We start from the raw sequence: 16547 nt of genomic DNA on the forward strand, positions 1-16547 counted from the left end.
CAATTTCATTTTTTTTATTTTATAAACAACACATATTGTTACATACTAGCACAATTTCATATTTTTGTTTTAATTTTGTAAATAACACAAACGATTACATAACTAGTAGAAAACAAAATTATTTATAAATAGGCTCCCAATAACAACACAAATGGAAAAAATAACAACACATAAGAATTACATAATAAAACAAGAACATAAGTATAGATTTAGAATTAACACAATACATATTCATATTAGCACATTCTAACTACGTAACTAGCACAATTATAAAACATCTTTTTGTAACTTTTTAAAAAGTCATTTTTATAAATAAAAAAAAAGTATAACAATATGGTACTCATATTAAAGATAAAAAAATACTTGATTTTATGGTATAATTTTTTTCCAAAATTAATGAAATATATAAAAGTTATTTTAGTTTAAAAAACTTGGTGGAATTAGTATTTTATGGGAAATGACTAAATGACTAAAATACCCTAACTTGATAGTATTAATTATTAATTATAGGGGTTTTATTTGTAATCAATATCAACCCTTAATTTAAACTATCAACGACTCAGATCTGTTCTTACGGTTCTTACAGTTAGCACTGTTTGTACAGGATCTCAACCCTTCTAATCGTAATAACTTCATAAATATATAAAATAAATACTTAAAGTATTAAAACGATTTCTTGAACCCACTAATTTAACCAAATATCTATATTTATGACCAAAGGTAATATTTATATCTATTGTTTTTTTTTAACGAGTCTCCCAAAAATAGGCTTTAGTCCATTAAATACTATTTTTAAGAAAATCAAACTTGGGTTAAAAATATATATATTCATCCAAAATATATCATAATCGCTAATCTCGTCTAAAAATGTTACATAATTGATGGAAACATATTTTACACCATAAATCCGTCTAAAGTTTTAGATCCATGTTCTAGTACTTCAGTGACATAAAATAATGTTTTCCAAACCATCTTTACTCTTAATTATCACAAGATTAGCACTTTTAATGTTCCAAAAATTATCACTTTTATTTCAAGTGTAATTTGATGAAGTACACTTTTATGTAGGAACATGATATCTAAAATGATTAAATAGCGTCCAATTAATATATGTATATACTAGTAAAAAAAACAAATACACAACAGAAATGATATATTTTTCCATTTTTAGCAAAACTACATGAAATATGTATGAAACACCAACACCAGATCTTTGTAAATCACTAAGAAAACTATAGAATATTATCATGTATCCTTTCATGAGAACAAGTTATTTAAGTGGTGGTTCTCGTTTTTTTTAACAAGCTTTAGACCATAAACAACTACTTGGGTGAATCTTTATATATAATCCAACTTGTAACATGTAATATAAAATAGAGTTTAGAAAGTTAGACACTCACCTAGAGCAAGCCAGAAGAAGGAAAAGAATAAATTTGAAGCTTGAAATACTATGAGAACACTTGAGTTTAGCTAGATTCTAGAGATTTAACAACAAAAAAAATGGAATTGTGGGGGTGTATGAGTTCAGACGAGAGAGTGAGAAAGGGAGGGTTTGGGTGTTGGTAAATTTTGAACTTTAAAGTGGTATGATCCTTGAAATAAATGAGAATGTGATACTTAAATCCAAAAAATAAAATAAAATAAAATCCATGTCAATCATCACCACAGTTTCTCAAGATATGGTTAAAGTCAATAAAAAAAATCACAAAAGTTATGGGGGGATTGTGAGTGGTTCGACCGTATGGTAGGGTGGTGATTTGATTGTGATTTACACAATATCTTGGATATCTATACAAGTAATGTATCTAATATTTGGTGGGGATTTTTATAGAGAATTCTATAAAAACTAATAAAATATATACATAACTTGATTTATAAAGTGTGTAGAATATTTAACTCTTCTAGTTATAAGACCTTTATAAACAAAGCTAAGAATTTGGATGTGTATATATATATAATTTTTCATGATATGTCGGTTCGGTTTTAACTAATACAAATTGTATACACATGTTTATATACAAGTCCGAGTGATTGTTGTTATACGGCTTCACTAGTTGGTTTGGTTTAGAGCTTGGTTCTACGCTAAAAACAATGATAATATAACTGTATAAGTATTCAAAACGCGTTTGTCAAACATTACCAAGTCTCGATACACGTGCGTTCCGGTTTGACCATTGACCCGAGCTTGACCACATTGACCGGCAGTTGACCAAATTGACCGGCTGACCCAAGACGCCGAATCTGACCCATTGACTGAGTTTGACCGCAGTTGACCCGAACCCGAACCGAGCTGACCCGTGTTGACCCAAACATCGTGGAATGTCGTAAACAAATTTTTTTTTTGAAAGTCAAAATTACGAAAAATGTTGTTGGTAATCGATATTAGTTGCGTACGTTCGTCCGTAGCGTTAAAATCACGTCAGATGCTTCGGTTGTCGTCTCTAGTCCATTTTTCGATCCGATTTCGACTGCGAATATTAAAATTTTATTATGAAGCTAAATATATCATAATATTTCAGTTTTCGAGATAATAAACGAGTCTGATGCTCCCGTTTCATTGCCGGTGCGTTCCCACAGTTGCGTTTTTCGTTCCCGTATGCGATTTGTGACCTTCGAAAGCGTTGTCAGTATCTTGTACGGTGTCAGTTCGTTACCGCGTATCGTTCAGTAGTCTTCTCACAAATCCACATTCACATGCTGTAGAGTTTAATAGACGTTCCTAGGCATTACAAAAGCCTAATTGGGTTAATTCATGCCTTAAACACTATTAATTATCGCCTTAAATGTTCGTTAATCATGTAATTAAGAGGCGTTAATCACCGGTTGTCACATAATATATACACTGAATGGATTCATTATCATCATCAACAGCCGCTCTCAACTCCCAATATCATTATCATCATCAACAGCCGCTCTCAACTCCCAATATCATCATCATCATCAACAGCCGCTCTCAACTCCCAAGATCATCATCATCATCTTCATCGAAGAGATCAACAGATCATCTTCATCATCGATCAGGTTCATCTTCATCCTGTCATTCGATGTGTTTATGTGCTTATATTGTGAAAAAACAGAGCGATGATTCTGGGTTTGATTTTGGGTTCCATTCGATAATTTTGGGTTGATTTTGGGTAACATTCGATGATTTGGGTTGATTTTGAAAAAACAGAGGGTTGATTTCATTCGATGTGTTTATGTGTTTATATTGTGAAAAAACAGAGCGTTGATTTTGGGTTCCATTCGATGTTTTTGGGTTTGATTTTGGGTTCCATTCGATGTTTTTGGGTTTGATTTTGGGTTCCATTCGATGATTTTGGGTTGATTTTGAAAAACAGAGGGTTGATTTTGGGTTCCTCATTTTGAATGTGTTTGAATGTGTTATTTGGGTAACAGTTATTGATTCGATGTGTTCCTCATTTTGATTGAATGTGTTCCTCATTTTGATTCGATGATAACAGTTATTTGGGTATGGAATTTTGGGTATGATTTGAATGTGTTATTTGGGGTTAGGGTTTAGGGTTGAATGGATTTTTGGTTTGATTCTTGTGGGTTTAGGGTTGAATGGATTTTTTGGTTTGATTCTTGTTCAAAATGCATCAAAACAGAGAGTTGGTTTGAATGGATTAGGGTTTAGGGTAGCAATGTGTTTTGGTTTGAATGTGTTTTGTTTTGTTGTACAGAATGTGTTTTGGTTTGAATGTGTTTAGGGTTTAGGGTATCAACTGAGTATTAAGAACTGATCGGATGTACAGAATGTGTTTTGGTTTGAATGTGTTTAGGGTTTAGGGTATCAACAGAATGTGTTTTGGTTTGGTTTGTACAGATTCTTGTGGGTTTAGGGTTGAATGGATTTTTGGTTTGATTTTTGTTGTATAGAATGTGTTTGGGTTTAGGGTTGAATGGATTTTTGGTTTGAATTTTGTTGTACAGAATGTGTTTTGGTTTGAATGTGTTTTGGTTTGAATGTGTTTTGTTGTACAGAATGGCTGCGGATGTAAAGATACGCAAAACACCAACTACGAAGGCGAGAACACTTGACAACCTCCTAGAAGATGGCGCGGTGCACATAAGGAAGTGATTGATATGAATGAATATAACCCTAGTGGCAGATATGTAATTAGCCAGCTCTGGAATTTCATATCTACCGCTTGGGTTATATTCATTCATATGAATGAATATAACCCTAGTGGCAGATATGTAATTAGCGAGCTCTGGAATTTCATATCTACCGCTTGGGTTATATTCATTCATATGAATGAATATAACCCTAGTGGCAGATATGTAATTAGCAAGCTCTGGAATTTCATATCTGCCACTGGGGTTATATTCATTCATATCTGCTACATTCCGAAGTGCACCCGTCAGTAAAGATCCACAATTGCTTGTGGATCTTTGACGTTTTGTCTCTATTTGTATGTTTCGATCTTTTGTTATCGAGTCTGTACGTTACGGTCTTTTGTTATCGAGTCTGTACGTTACGGTCTACGGTCTTTTGTTATCGAGAATTTTATTATGAATGAATATAACCCAATTGCTTGTGGATCTTTGATATATATATATAGGATACATTTAATTATTATATAAAAAATAAAAGAGTTAATTTAATTATTATTAGATTTCTTAAGAAAAAAGCAAAAAAATGAATTTAGGGGCTCAGGTTGATATTTCACTCATACCATAGGGACGTAAAGTGTTATTAATATATGTCAAAAGACGGTCTTACCCCTGCCTCAAACAGTCAAACTGATGGCAGGGACTCAAAGTGTTATGAATTTATATGGTCAGGGGCTCAAACATCCAAAAATTTAATTTAGGGGCTCAAGTTGATGTTTAGGACATACCACAAGGACGCAATTTGCATTTTTCTCAAATGATAATGATGTCTACTAGATTAAATATAATTAAATAAATATTTAATCTTACAGTTATGTAATAACCAACACCTTGTTCCCTTGAGCATCGTGCGAACACCTCTCTAGTGTATCAGTATCATAATATATATTAGTTAGTTATAAATCATAAATGAATGCATGAGTGTAGCAGTGGTCAATTTCATTCGCTTTTGAAATAGTTATAGCAAAGGTCAGCAAGAAAAAATAAACGTCTCTTGGTCACGAGTTATGGCCACCAAGTGTCCCTCTCAAGTCTCATCCCCTATAAATACTGTTTATGCTTCATCAACGCCCACAAGAACACAAGTTTTATAGCTTACGTCGGTCATTCAATCAATTCTTTATCGGACAAATGGCTAGCGCTAAGCGTATCTCATCTTTCATCGTTGATCAACTCTCTGGTGTTGCCAGGTGACACTTTGTTTGAATTTTCTGTGTTTGAGGATAGTTTTTGGTTTAAAACTCATTAGTTTGATTTTTATTTGTTTTTGTGTTCTTATATTGCAACTCTTCAGTTTCATCCGTGGTAAACAGTGATATTATCAAATTTGCTTTTGTGTTTCCAATTTTTTTGTTTTTGTTTTCGGCTAGTGGCATCTTGGGGTGAGATAAGGTTTAGGGACCATGAGATCATAGGTTTGATTTCCACAACGGGTTTTATCCTCGATTTATTGGGTTTCCTTCTAAATTGGTGTATAGACATTATTATCTAATGGATATGAATATGATCGGGTGGTTCCGCTAGTGGCACGATGATACTCCAGTGGTCCCCCAACTCCTCAGAACTTGGTAAATTCAACTCCATTAACAAAAAAAAAATAATAAAAAAATAAAAATAAACACAAAAAATTAACATATACTTATAAAGTTCGGTGATCTAAATTTGCCGTTCAGAAAAAAAAGATATAAAATTCTTTTGGGTTTATTTTATATCGGAATAGGAGGCAAACGAGCAACAAGCTATACCGCCAACCCCTTTTGAATAACAAAACTAAGTATTTTAAAAACAGATGTTTATATCGATGTCAAAAAATCGCAATTATCTAAAGATTTATTGTCAGTGTCTTATTATTGATTCGGAAAGTTTGATTTTGATATGATTTGTGTTTTAATTATTTATAATTACAGACGCGGATTTGCAACAGGGAGACAGGGGAGCGTGAATGGTGGCGTGAAGGTAAGTGGAGGTGCTATGATGAAAAAAGCAGCAGGTGAGGAATCGAAGAAATCGAGTTCATGGGTTCCGGATCCAATAACGGGTTACTACAAGCCAGAGGGCCAAATAAACCCGGTTGATGCTACTGAGCTCCGTGAACTACCGTTGAAACTGAAAAACCGTCGGAACTAAAAGTTTTATTGAGAAATTGATCTTGATATCAATATATGAAGATGAATGAAGCTGATTAGTCTTGTTCACTAGATAAAGAGCATACATGTGTGTGTAGTTCAAAAGTTCTTTATGATTTATGATTAAATAACATTACTATTTTAGGAAGATTTTTAATGTCACTAAATTTTAACAGTAAATTTACATAAAACGTTGTGACCAAGTTTCAAAGGCTAGTCACTATGAGGGGGCGTCTGGGCTCGTCGCCGGCCCTCAACACCATTTCCGGCGGGGCGTCTGCGTCTTCAACGTCCTCCCCAAGACGTCCATGCCTGGCCTCCCCCTTCTCACACACACACGTACATACAGCACACACACACACACACACACACACACACATATATATTAGGCTCATCCTCCATTTCCTTAAGTCCATCCTCTTTGCCCCATCCTCACACCCATCTTATGTGACGGAGCATCCTTTAAGGACTACCCTCCTCCTACACCATAAAAGTCAGAAGCATACCAAAAATATAAACACTTTATGCTGTTCTAACAATTTTTTTTATTTTAAATTTGGTTTTGTATTAATTTTCTCTTTATACACACTTGATAACATTTAAAAAGTTTAATGTTTTATAAAGACATTGACTTTTTTAAAGGAAAACTTCATTAACACAAAAAGACCAACCCGAAAACCGGGCGACACACTACAATGAAACTACATAATTACAAAATTACACCAATTTCCCCGAGATAACTGTTTCAATCTCGACCTATTCTTGACCCAAATGTACCCTATGGAGCGGACTTCACTAAAGATGTCGACTATGTTAACTTGTCTGCCCACTTCTTGCATTCCAAATGCTCCGGCATGTAATTATAAAGATACCTTGAAGAACCTCTTTACTCGCTCCATTTAGACCACTAACTTCGTGCACCTCCAGAATAAAAGAGAACACAGTAAGATTCGGAATCTTGCACCACGCACACACCTTTTGCCAAAGAGCCGAAGTCACCATACATCCGGTAAATAGGTGATCAATCGACTCCTCTTCAAAATTACAAAGTTTGCACATATCATGGGAGACCAAAATATTCCTTCTCCTAAGGGTTGCCATGGTCGGGATTCTTTCCATCTCAGCCCTCCACGCAAAGATATTACATTTTAACGAAACCCACCGGCACCACTTCATCATGAAACGATTACTAAAATACTCTCCATGCTCGATGATATGTTTGATCGCCGCCACGCGAAACCCGTCAGCACTGTTAATTTGTTACCATGCCAACACCACACATCTCTCAACCCTGACAATTGAACCGAACGCATGAGGAAGCTCAGTTGAGCCCATTCGACAAGCTCAACATTAGAGCTAGGGGTTGTTCTCCACTTCCAAGTACGTGCAGGATTAGAAAACGACCGAACGACACGATCCTTAACATAACATTTCTTTTCCGTCTCCAACTGAAACAAAAAGGAAAGCAATCCTTCAATGGCTCGGTCTTGAGCCACGGATCCAGCCAATACTTAATATCGACGACGCCATCTCCAAGTTCCCCTTCACAAGATTTCTAAGGAGGATATTTTGTTGTCACCGATTGCGAAATAAACTTGACGATGTTAACCCAGACGCTATTGTAGTTAGATCTGAACAGGAAGAAACCCAGCAGTTCCCGTGCGAGTGTAAAGACATTGATGATTGAACCGATAATTTCAATAGTTAACTAATTTAAGTGTTTTAACTGGTGTGACAAAGTAAATACTTTCTATAAAGAGGAGGCAAACATTGATAGTTTTTATCTGGATTGCTTAAAACCTACTGATTCATTTATTTCGTTTTTATTAACTTGTATGACATTGTCAATTCGAGCATTCGATTTTATAACATTAGGCAAACAACTTATACAAGCTCGGCTTCATAACTTGTATAAAGGTGATCATTTTATTGAAAATGATTATCTTTTTGTGATCTCTTCCATATGATAATAACAAAATGTGATCAGAGATGATATTTATATACGGTCATCAATTCCTATCTTATTGAGAAGCGAAGAGGCGATCACTATTATACTAGTGAGAAGTTTACAACGATCTCTGACATTTAGAGAGAAGACTAGTAAAACTCTTAGTGGAAGACCAAGAAGTAGATTTGTTAATATCCATCGAAACCACTATATATCATTTGCTTCTATGGTGATTGCTTCTATGTCTTGCTAGTATAATTACGCATCGCATATTTGCTAGTGGATTTATAAGCTGATTACAAACCTCATCAAGATGATTAGTAAAACTTCCATGAAAAAAATATGAAGAAGAAACAACTCCTTCAACCTTGTAGATTCTTACACACCGGTTAACCAAATTACGCTAACTGCCTTCCTCTATATCCAAAGAAACTAAAACTGTTCATAATCACAACTAACTGGTTATGATTTATGAAGATCTTAAAAATGTAGGGTGCTAATACCACTTAGTGATTACAGCTAAACTGTTTATATCAAAATTAACCAACATCATAAGATAACAGCGATCATGTATAAACTTATTACGAATTCAAAGCATGATTCATTGAGAATGATCGGAGTGGCATTCCAAACATACAAGTTTTATTCGAACCGCAAATACTAAACAACTCGACCTCTAAACCGACGAAACAAACGAATTCGATCTACTTCCCCGTACCCCCTGACTCCGATCACTACCAACACCACCATCACAATCCATTCCACACCCACACTGCGGGCACATTTCAAAATTCCCAATCGGAAAACCAGCAGAAGCAATCCCAACCGAAAACCCTAGCTCATCATCAGTAACATAAACCTCAACAATATTCAACCAAAACAACCACACCTTCACACTAACTCCAGTTAAATTCGTTAACCTACCTTTCGAAATGGTTCCTCCAATAGTGGATTTGTATCTTAGATCATACGTACCTTCTAACGAGAAGCTGCAAGTGTCGTTGAAGAACGCTTTGAATTTACCAGTTGATTTGTCCAGTTCGTAGCCGGTGACGCCGATCGGGAGAATGCCTTTTGGGAAGCCGTATGATTCGATGACGTCATAGGCGGTGAAGTTGTCGTCATCGCCGCCGTTAGCGGTGGTGAGTGGTGGTGATGAGATTAAGAGGATTAAGGAAGTGAAGATGATGATTGATGGCATAATTTGGGGATTTGTTGATTTTTTAGGGTTTTGATTTGATTGGATCTTAATTAGGGAGATTTAGCATCTGGAAATAGTGTTAGGCTACTAGCAGAGTCATGTTGATGGATCTTGAAGTAAGTTAGTTTGATTGAAAATCGGACTATAATTTTAGGGGATTTCATTAAATCTAATCTAATTTAAATATTTATATCATGTGACAATTTCTCATTGAACTTCACAATTATATTTTTATTTTTATTTAAAAATATTTTATTTTTATTATTATTATCTATAAATCTCTTAATTTCAATTTTAATATTATATTATTATCCTTATTAATATTAATATTATTATTATTATTATTATTATTATTATTATTATTATTATTATTATTATTATTATTATCAAATCTCTCAATTTTAATTTTAATAATATACCGAGGTATAGTATCTTTTTTTTTTTCTTTTTGTCTTCTTTTTTTAGGCATTATGATTTTTCATTTTGTAACAACTTTAGTTTTTATAATTTGTGTCCCAAAGGTTAAATAATTTTAGTTTTTTTATTAGTTTTTGTTTTACGTTTTCTCGGATTTATTCGTCGTTCGTCACTATTTAGCACAGTGTTTAATAGTAACATTTGGCCCCTCTGGGTTTTTTTTTCATTCGTATTCTGTGGTTACATTTGGTCTTTTAAGTTTTTTACCCCCTCCACTTTCTAATACACATTGTTATAAATTCGATTCCTTCTACGTATTACGTCACGTAAGTCACTTTGTGTTGGAAATTCGTGTTTTTTACGCTTTACCCGGTTTTGGTCTTCGTTCGATGCTACCTAGCATGGTTTTACGTCCCCATCTCCTCAACGTTGATAGCACGTTTTTATGTCCACTGGCCCGCAACGCGGGTAGCTTAAGACTAGTAATACTAATAATAAAGAACCCGGTCCACCAGGTCCCCCACCAACGTCTTCATCTTGGTCCTCCCAAAAATAAATCCTTGCTATCTGTTGTAGAAAACTTGGTCACATTGCAAATGAGGACCACCATTGAGTTGACTTGACTTTAGGTTCTAGAATTTTTAACCATTTAAGATGAATAAAATGTTGTCTTTGGTTTCATGTTTTGGATCATCATGGAGGACCAATACATGCATACATACATTATTCTTTTCCTTTTGATCTTGCTGTCATTAGATTGTACTGCACTAGATACAATATATGCAAATCAAGATATCAAAGATGGTAAAGCCACCCTTGTTTCTGATGGAGAAACGTTTGAATTGGGCTTTTTTAGTCCAGGGAAATCCAACAACCGATACCTGGGGATATGGTACAAGAAGATATCACATGGCACTGTTGTATGGGTTGCTAACCGGGAGCAACCAATCACAGATACATCAGGCATGCTCAAACTCAGCAGACATGGAAACCTGGTGATTCGTAGTGGCGGCAACCCCATGGTCTGGTCATCGAATTCAACGGGTAATAATACTGTGGTGGTGGCGCAGCTTTTAGATACTGGAAATTTTGTTGTGTGGAATAAAAATAAAATGATTTGGCAAAGTTTTGACTATCCAGGGGACACCTTTCTTCCAGGAATGAAAATAGGGAAGGATTTGGTAACTGGGTTGCAGTGGTGCCTGACCTCTTGGAAGAGCCCCGATGATCCTTCTGTTGGTGAGTATAGGAATATACATGACACGAATGGATATCCACAAAATTTATGGTGGCATGGTGAAATTTTACAGGGAAGACTTGGACCGTGGAATGGTCTCGGCTTTAGTGGTTCTCCTGTTGAAAAAGAAAATCAGATTTACTCGCCTGAGTTTATCATGAATGAAAAGGAAATCTATACCGCATACCAACTTAAAAGTAGAGTTCTTCAACGGGTGGTTTTGACATGGGATGGCAAGACACTGATTTTGCAATGGATTGAGCGAATCAAAGACTGGATTGTGTATGCAAACGCTGTAGTAGATATTTGTGATCGGTTTTCTCTCTGCGGTCCTTTTGGAATCTGTAGCATTAACAAGCACCCACCTTGTATTTGTATGAAAGGGTTTGAACCAAGAAATCGAGAGGAATGGGAGGCATCAGATTGGGCGAGTGGGTGTATACGCAAAAAGCCTCTGCAATGTGGGAATGGAAGTGGTGATGGTTTTTGGAAAATTGCAAGAGTAAAGGTACCAGACACACGACGGGTGTGGTATAATGTGAGCATGACCCTCAAAGAATGTGAGATGACTTGCAAAGGAAGCTGCTCTTGTACAGGGTATACAAGTTTAGATATCAGAAATGGAGGAAGCGGATGTTTGTTGTGGCTTGATGAGCTTTTGGACACAAGAGAATACGAAGCAGATCAAGATATTTACATAAGAATGGCAGCCTCTGAGTTAGAAGGTATGCATTTTTTCTCTATAAAAGTGGACCATTTATGTGTTTTTAGCTTATGTGCTAAACTATTATCATTTCTAAATGAAAGGTCTTGTGGACTCTCTGTCCAATTTCAACAAAAAGAAAAGAACACTTATAGTGGTGTTATTAACTTCAACAGCTATGCTACTTCTCTTCGCAGTGGCATATGCCTGTAGAAAGATAAGGAAAACCCCTCACATGAAAGGACAAGGTAACACAAAGGGCATTTAGTGTTGACACTTTTGCATGTTCATTGGATTCGAAGTTTAGATAAGTCATGTAACAAAAGCATTTGTAGGAAACTGGTATGCGCTTGATGCAAAGAATACAAGTCTGCAGATGGAACAACTTGATGATTTACAATGTTATAGTCTACATGAAGTAGCTAGGGCCACAGGTAACTTCAGTATCTCCAATAAGATTGGACAAGGCGGTTTTGGTCCGGTTTACAAGGTAACATCTTCATGCTTCTTATATGGCATACATTGCTTATCCCTATCATGAATCGAAAATGTAAACTCTACAGAATTATGAGGTATCATAAACTCTTAATCATAATTATAATCGTAATTTGTTAGGGTGTGTTGAAGGATGGAAGAGAAATAGCTGTGAAGCGGCTCTCAGAAACATCCCAACAAGGGCTTGATGAGTTCAAGAATGAAGTTATCTGTATTGCAAAACTTCAGCATCGAAATCTTGTGAAGCTTCTTGGATACTGTGCTCATCAAAATGAACTGATTTTGATTTATGAGTACATGACTAACAAAAGCTTGGACTGGTTTCTTTTTGGTTTAGTCACTCTCCATGATTTCACATAGCATCTTACTTTCAAACGTTATATAAAAACAAATGACATAGGACTCACCTTTTGGCAGATGAAACCAGAAGCTTAATGCTTAACTGGCCTCAACGATTTAAAATAATACATGGGATAGCTCGAGGTATCCTCTATCTACATCAAGATTCTCGCCTTCAAGTTATCCACAGAGATCTCAAGGCAGCTAATATTTTGCTAGACGGCGACATGAATCCAAAAATATCTGACTTCGGCCTTGCTAGAAATTTTGTAGGACATGATACCATTACTAAGACAAAGAAAGTGGTCGGAACACAGTAAGAACATCCTCCTGAAGTTTAATACTTTTTTCCCTGAAAAAAAAGGAAGATGAGATTGAACTATAATTTCTAAATTTAATTTTGCTTAACCTGTTTGTAGTGGTTACATTCCTCCAGAGTACGCAGTACACGGGCGTTTTTCTATAAAATCTGATGTATTTAGTTTTGGTGTTCTCGTGTTGGAGATAATCTGCGGGAAGAGAAACAGAGAATTCTTTCATGCAGACCATAGTGATAACCTTCTTGGACATGTAAGTTAAGTTGTAAGACCAGATACCGATATATATGTTAACCGGATACTAGCGATTTATATGTGTTTTGGTTTGATATGATGTAGGCATGGAGACTGTATAAAGATGGAAGGTCCATTGGATTGTTGAGTGCATCTTTACAGGCCTCATGTGTGGTCTCTGAAGTACTAAGATCAATACATATTGCGCTGTTATGTGTGCAGCATCATCCAGAAGATAGACCAACTATGTGGTCAGTGGTTTTGATGCTGGTTGGTGAGGGACCACTTCCTAAACCTAAACCACCTGCTTTTTTCACTGAAGAGAGCTACAATGAACTTGAATCTCTTCCATCAGTTGATGAATGCACAATAACAGTATTGTATGCCCGATAGCATGTGTTCTCAAGCCTATTTTCACTAGATGTTATTGGAATTTTCCCAGATTTTGTTCAGCAAATATTTGACTCAGATTTTACTTTTGAGAGGGAGTTATTAATAAAAGATACAAGACTCATATAACTATGTATTATATTTAAATGATATGCCAACTTGCTACTGCTTGAATATTATTTGAAATGTTCTTTCTCCTGTCTTATCTTACCTTTAGCACCAAACCTAGGTTGGACCATTACTCGAGTATGTATGGTTGACCTTTTTGGTCGATCAGGGCATTTAACTGACACGCATGTTTTAATCGATAGCATGCATGCCGATGGAGCGCAACTCTAGTGTTTGGGGAGCACTACATAACGGTTGTAAGGTTTATGGAGACATAGAGCTCGGTGAGTTAGTTGCACAGAAGTTAATAAATTTAAATCCGTCGGACCCAAGAAATTATATCATGCTTTCAAGTATATACTCTAAAGCGGGCCGTTGGGTTGACTTTTCAAGAGTCAGAGCGTTAATGAAAGACCAAGGTCCTATGAAAATCGCGGGTTGTAGCTTTATTGAACATGATCACAAGATTCATAGGTTTGTAGTGAGTGATCAAGCGAACACCGACATCGAGCGTATATACGCAAAGTTAAACGAGTTAATGAGCAAAATTGAGAAGGTTGGGTATATAGCTAATACCGAGTTTGTTCTTCATGATGTAGAGGAGGACGTTAAGGGCGATTTGGTAAAAAGCCACAGTGAAAAACTTGCTATTGCATTTGGTCTTTTGGTGTATAGTGACAATGTGCCTATTATAATCACTAAGAATTTGAGGATTTGTGGTGATTGCCATAACATGGCAAAGTTTGTATCGAGTGTTGAAAAGCGCGTGATCATCATTCGGGATACAAGGAGATTTCACCATTTTGCTGATGGGTTGTGCTCTTGTGGAGATTATTGGTAATCTTTATTATGATGGCCAGCTCGATTAATCTAAGGTGGCAAAGTATGTGACCCGAGTAATGGGTCAAACGCGAGCGGGTTTTTTCCAGGTCAAAATGTCTCATGGTAGATTGTGTTTAGCCACAAATGCTTTGTTTTTCTTCAACTAAATGTATTTGGAGCAACCGGATAAATACAAATTGGATAGAAAAGATCCAACTTAAAACGAATATAACTTTTCATCTGTTGGACAAAAACGGCCTAGTAAGACGGATGTTAGTAGGGATGAGCATTTGGTACCAAATACCGTCCTGATCCTTAAAATACCGTACCGAATTTTTTTCGGCACCGGAACCTGTATCAACTTTTTGTCATTTTCGTTTCATTTAGTTTGTGCAAATTGAGATCTATGGATCAATTGCAGGTCAATTTTAGAAATGGTTGATTGAATTGAAGTGTTGCATAAAAAAGTCATGATTTATGTGATACGTAAATTCCTTTGTATTTAGCATAATTTATAGATTTTTTTAGTCATATAAATTAAATTATCTTTTCGGTTATTTTAGATATATAGTACGTTGGTTCGTTGTTTTTTCATCTTCAACTTCATATTTCCATAGTAATTCAATGCGTATGATGTGCACAAAATGCAACATATAAATTACATCATTTGTGGCATAAAACTAACCTCTTTTTAGTACTAATGTTGGAAAAAGTGTGCTTTTGTCTTCCTTTTGTATTTTCAGGATTAAATGAGCTCAAATGAACAAAAGAAGCAAAAATGCAGCTAAATCTAACATAAATACAAGAAAAGGAACAAACGTGGCATGCCCGACCTCCGGACAGCATCTTCCCAAAGCAAAACAAGAAGACAGAAGACTGAACACGCCCCGTGCTCAGTGAGCACGGGGGCGTGCCCAAGTGTCAGCAGAAAAGACAAAGTGATAGAAGCTTCTACTGCCCACCACGGGGCCGTGCTCAGCGGACACGGGGGCGTGGTCAACTGTTGCAGACGCATTTTATGAAATTGCGAATTGCACTTAATGAAGAGAGAGAGTCGGATGGACACGGGGTCGTGCCCAGCGGACACGGGGCCGTGCCCAGCGGACACGGGGCCGTGCCCAGGCTTCTGTTCAGCCTATAAAAAGGAGTGCTTGGAGCTCTTGCAACTCATCCCTTGGCACACCACCTCTCTCACACTTCACCCACCACCCACCACTATCACAACACCATCATCCACTACCATCATCCATTGTCCATCATAGAGTGTGTGAGTCGTCTCAGGATCCAAGATTGATCGTAAGAGTTCTTGACAATCAAAGGCCATGTTTGCCTAAGTCTCTTACATCACTTGGTGAAGACAAGTGTTTAGTGTAATACTTTTTATTTTTAATCTTTTGCACTTTTTAATTGGTTTTGTATTAATGATTTTAATTACTAGTTTCTTATGTTGAAGGTGATTCTTCCTTATCGTTTGTCTGTGGTGTCTTGGCATTATTTTACTGTCTATATAAAATAAAAGATTTTAACCATTCATATCTCCACGGTCTATATGGAGGTATGTTGGCTACCTGGTCGGGGGTTAAGGGAACGGTTTGGTAAGACTCTTACCATTGTTCAGTGTATAGATCCTGCAAAGGACCTGGGTCAAATTTAGTAGGACCTCCTTCAATACCCAACGGTATTGGATGGCGGGGGTCCAAACTCTTTGATCCCCTCATACGTTAAACTACTATTAAAACTTTAACCCGGCTACTTAGGACTGTATCCCTGCTGACTCAGACTACTTAGCCGAGGGTAACGTCGCCTTCAAAAGAGGGGCCTACCACATTATGCATTAATAACTTAATTAATTATCTTTCAATAATCCGATCCTTTAGGATTGTATCCTTGTTGACTCAAACTACTGGGTTGAGGGTAACATCACCTTCAAAAGAGGGGCCTACTACAATAACTAAGATAATCTCTTAAACAAGTAGAAAAGTGCGAAAATAATCAAAGGTTACACTACACACGAGTCGGATCCAAGTGATTCATCTTGTCTATATGTTTTACTTTTATTTTCTTTTTCAGCATTTTAGTTAGTTTTATTTTTCT

General features: G+C 36.2%; 4 protein-coding genes across 6 annotated transcripts; 3 read left to right on the forward strand and 1 right to left on the reverse strand.

The window, feature by feature from the left end:
• Positions 1-5124: 5124 nt before the first annotated feature.
• On the forward strand, positions 5125-6422 carry LOC110884291 (protein SENESCENCE-ASSOCIATED GENE 21, mitochondrial). Its single transcript, XM_022131994.2, has 2 exons — positions 5125-5306; positions 6024-6422. The coding sequence occupies exons 1-2, from the start codon at positions 5173-5175 to the stop codon at positions 6241-6243; spliced, it is 354 nt and encodes a 117-aa protein (XP_021987686.1). The 5' UTR covers positions 5125-5172; the 3' UTR covers positions 6244-6422.
• Positions 6423-8742: 2320 nt separating this feature from the next.
• On the reverse strand, positions 8743-9532 carry LOC110884289 (uncharacterized protein At5g01610). Its single transcript, XM_022131993.2, has one exon. It carries the CDS (start codon positions 9389-9391, stop codon positions 8867-8869), a length of 525 nt encoding a protein of 174 aa, XP_021987685.1. The 5' UTR covers positions 9392-9532; the 3' UTR covers positions 8743-8866.
• Positions 9533-10469: 937 nt separating this feature from the next.
• Positions 10470-13647, forward strand: LOC110884288 (G-type lectin S-receptor-like serine/threonine-protein kinase At4g27290). 3 transcript variants are annotated; one of them, XM_035978636.1, is made up of 8 exons: positions 10470-10852; positions 10949-11770; positions 11853-11996; positions 12084-12238; positions 12364-12574; positions 12661-12898; positions 13002-13152; positions 13239-13647. In XM_035978636.1, exons 1-8 carry the CDS (start codon positions 10489-10491, stop codon positions 13524-13526), a joined length of 2373 nt encoding a protein of 790 aa, XP_035834529.1. In that variant the 5' UTR covers positions 10470-10488; the 3' UTR covers positions 13527-13647. The 3 variants fall into 3 exon arrangements, with proteins under 3 accessions (XP_035834529.1, XP_021987684.2, XP_035834528.1); XM_022131992.2 differs by having other exon boundaries at positions 10470-11770; XM_035978635.1 differs by having other exon boundaries at positions 10470-11770; positions 11946-11996.
• A 198-nt stretch (positions 13648-13845) lies between these two features.
• LOC110881015 (pentatricopeptide repeat-containing protein At5g40410, mitochondrial) lies at positions 13846-14472 on the forward strand. The gene has a single exon (XM_022129404.2). It carries the CDS (start codon positions 13846-13848, stop codon positions 14470-14472), a length of 627 nt encoding a protein of 208 aa, XP_021985096.2.
• Positions 14473-16547: the final 2075 nt, after the last annotated feature.

The sequence above is a fragment of the Helianthus annuus genome, chromosome 10, assembly GCF_002127325.2.
Source record: "Helianthus annuus cultivar XRQ/B chromosome 10, HanXRQr2.0-SUNRISE, whole genome shotgun sequence".
NCBI classification, from domain to species: Eukaryota; Viridiplantae; Streptophyta; class Magnoliopsida; order Asterales; family Asteraceae; genus Helianthus; species Helianthus annuus.

What these genes read in the sequence shown, in the direction of transcription:
- LOC110884291 (XM_022131994.2), top strand. Translation starts at nt 5,173, where the DNA reads ATGCTTCATCAACGCCCACAAGAACACAAGTTTTATAGCTTACGTCGG. An exon ending in CAACTCTCTGGTGTTGCCAG is followed by an intron (nt 5,307 to 6,023) that starts GTGACACTTTGT and finishes TTATAATTACAG; the next exon opens with ACGCGGATTTGCAACAGGGA.
- LOC110881015 (XM_022129404.2), top strand. Translation starts at nt 13,846, where the DNA reads ATGGAGCGCAACTCTAGTGTTTGGGGAGCACTACATAACGGTTGTAAG.
- LOC110884288 (XM_022131992.2), top strand. Translation starts at nt 10,489, where the DNA reads ATGTTTTGGATCATCATGGAGGACCAATACATGCATACATACATTATT. An exon ending in GTTTTGGTCCGGTTTACAAG is followed by an intron (nt 12,239 to 12,363) that starts GTAACATCTTCA and finishes GTAATTTGTTAG; the next exon opens with GGTGTGTTGAAGGATGGAAG. An exon ending in AAGAAAGTGGTCGGAACACA is followed by an intron (nt 12,899 to 13,001) that starts GTAAGAACATCC and finishes ACCTGTTTGTAG; the next exon opens with TGGTTACATTCCTCCAGAGT.
- LOC110884289 (XM_022131993.2), bottom strand. Translation starts at nt 9,391, where the DNA reads ATGCCATCAATCATCATCTTCACTTCCTTAATCCTCTTAATCTCATCA.